Consider the following 2345-nt stretch of genomic DNA (forward strand, 5'->3'; position numbering starts at 1 on the left):
ACTACATTATGCAATTCTATACTTATATATTATATCTTGCATTAAGTCTAGGAGTTGAGATGGAACCCTAAATGCATAAATCCTAGGAACCAATGTATGGTACCTGAGTCCTTATCGCATAGATGCTCTGCTAATAGGACCGGTAGAAGTCGGGTGATTTCCTGTCACTCGCACGATATAGGAGTTGAATGTTTACCATTTCGCAATCACTATAAGGATCATGGACGGGGTCATGTGCAATAACATGACCTGGAAGTTTACCCCGTCTGTGTTGATAAAAGTTGATAAGGTCGCAGTGTGTGGTAGCGGTGGTTAAGTGTTTGAAAGTACTAGCCACATGCCGCGAAATATGGTAAGCGGTAAGCCTAGTAACCAATCGGACTAAGGAGTGGACATACCTCCCACCACTCATATTTTGGTTCTTCCTATTACTCGATTCGACGTGTAGGAATACGTGTTGCAGGGCAACCAGGAGTACGGTCATGTAGTCACGCTACAGACATACGTCCTGCACATTGGATGTACGAGTCGGAATGAAAGGCAAACGGTTGCTTCGGAACAATCGTTGGATGTTCCAAGCATGTGAGTTAGGTTTACCCTTGCAAGGCTGAAATTCGATTCAAGAATCGTCCGTTTCTCGCGGAGATTGAGACTGCTTGATCCCTTTACCACATAGAGTAACAAGAGCAATCTTATGATGAGTAATACTGAGGTATGCTGTAAAATGGCTCTACCTTGCTTGAGTAGTTATAGGTGCTTACCTAGAATGGATAATCAACTAGAACCTGAAAGCTAAAAGTTGAAATTAAGGATCTACTCTTTGTTGCTTTTCAGCTGAAACTAAACCCCGAACCATTATGAGCCTTCATAAGTCTAGTTACATGGCTAAGTATACCATGAGACGGGTAAGCCTTGCTGAGTATTAGTATACTCAGCCTTGCTAGTTATATGTTTTTCAGGTAATGTCTTTGAAGACCCTACTCTTCCCCTGTCTTGTCCCGGTGCTCTTCCAGATGGTTGGTCCTTGGAATGGGATCCATCCCTGACCAACATTAGTGATATCAAGTGATGTCGTGCCCGGGCTTAGCATGACATCCGTCTTGACGACGTGTTGTAAATCATCGCGTATGTTTTCCGCTGCCAAAAACCATAAGTTTAACAGTTTGTAATAATTTCTCTAGATTTGAAACTTCGTACTACTTTTAGAAACTCTTGTAATGTAACCCCCTGTGATGTATAATATGATGGTGACTGTATCTCTGGACTTATCTTCGTGTGTGGTAACCTTATTTGATCCTGTATTGGTGGTTTATCAGGACGCTACCCGACAGGCCAAGGGATTATACCGTTTGAAGTACGTTGGAGCCCTCTGGGGTGGACTCGCGTACTTGAGCCGGTATAATTCAGGTTGGTACTGCCACAAGAAGTGTGCCGCATGGAGCTGCATTTCGATGGACTAGAGCTGTGACATGTTCCCCGCAAGGAAAACACTGAGTCCGATGAGCTGTCCTGGCTAGCGTCCTCACGAGCTCCATTAGCCCCTAGGGTGTTCGAATAGAAACTCTGTGGATCTACCATCACGGCCGCCAACCGTGTCGAAGGGGGAAGCCGCCTTTGAGTGGGGGAAACTAGGCCATGCCACTCACCGGGAACACTGTGCTCCGGTCAGTCCTCTGGAACCCTCGTGGATGGACGACATCCACGGCTTCCTTAAAGAAAATGTCCTTCCTGAGGATGATGCGGCTGCGGAACGGGTCGCACGACAGTCCAAGCGCTATGCCATGGTAGATGGGGATCTATACCGGCGTGGCAAGGATGGGGTCCTTCTCTGGTGCGTCTCTCAGGAGGAAGGCAGCGAGCTGCTCGCCGACATCCACAAAGGCGAGTACGGGAGTCACTCATCCTCCCGCACGATGGTTGGGAAGGCCTACCGGCAAGGGTTTTACAGGTCAACAGCCCTCGAGGACGCTGCTGAACTGGCTCAACACTACAGGGCATGTCAATTCCACGCAAAGCAGATCCACCAGCCAGCATAGGCGCTCAACACCATCCCCCTATCCTGGCCATTCATGGTCTGGGGGCTTGACGTCTTGGAACCTTTTCCCAAAGCAGTCGGCGGATACGAATGGTTGTACGTGGCGATCGACAAGTTCACAAAGTGGCCAGAGGTTACCCCGGTCATCAAGGCCAACAAGAACTCTGCACTCAAGTTCATCAAGGACCTGGTCGCCCGTTTCGGGGTTCTGAATTGGATCATCACCGACAACGGAACCCAGTTCATGAGCTATCTTTTTGGGGATTACTGTGAGGACATGGGCATCAAGCTACGCTTTGCTTCTATGGCA

The 2345-nt window shown here is 48.1% G+C and overlaps 1 protein-coding gene across 1 annotated transcript; it reads left to right on the plus strand.

Annotated features, from left to right (window-relative positions):
* The first annotated feature begins 1688 nt into the window (after positions 1-1688).
* On the plus strand, positions 1689-2036 carry LOC112892643. The gene has a single exon (XM_025959776.1). The coding sequence runs from the start codon at positions 1689-1691 to the stop codon at positions 2034-2036; it is 348 nt and encodes a 115-aa protein (XP_025815561.1).
* Positions 2037-2345: the final 309 nt, after the last annotated feature.

This window comes from Panicum hallii, chromosome 5, assembly GCF_002211085.1.
Source record: "Panicum hallii strain FIL2 chromosome 5, PHallii_v3.1, whole genome shotgun sequence".
NCBI lineage: Eukaryota > Viridiplantae > Streptophyta > Magnoliopsida > Poales > Poaceae > Panicum > Panicum hallii.

Coding starts and splice junctions, on each gene's coding strand:
- LOC112892643 (XM_025959776.1), top strand. CDS start 1,689: ATGGACGACATCCACGGCTTCCTTAAAGAAAATGTCCTTCCTGAGGAT.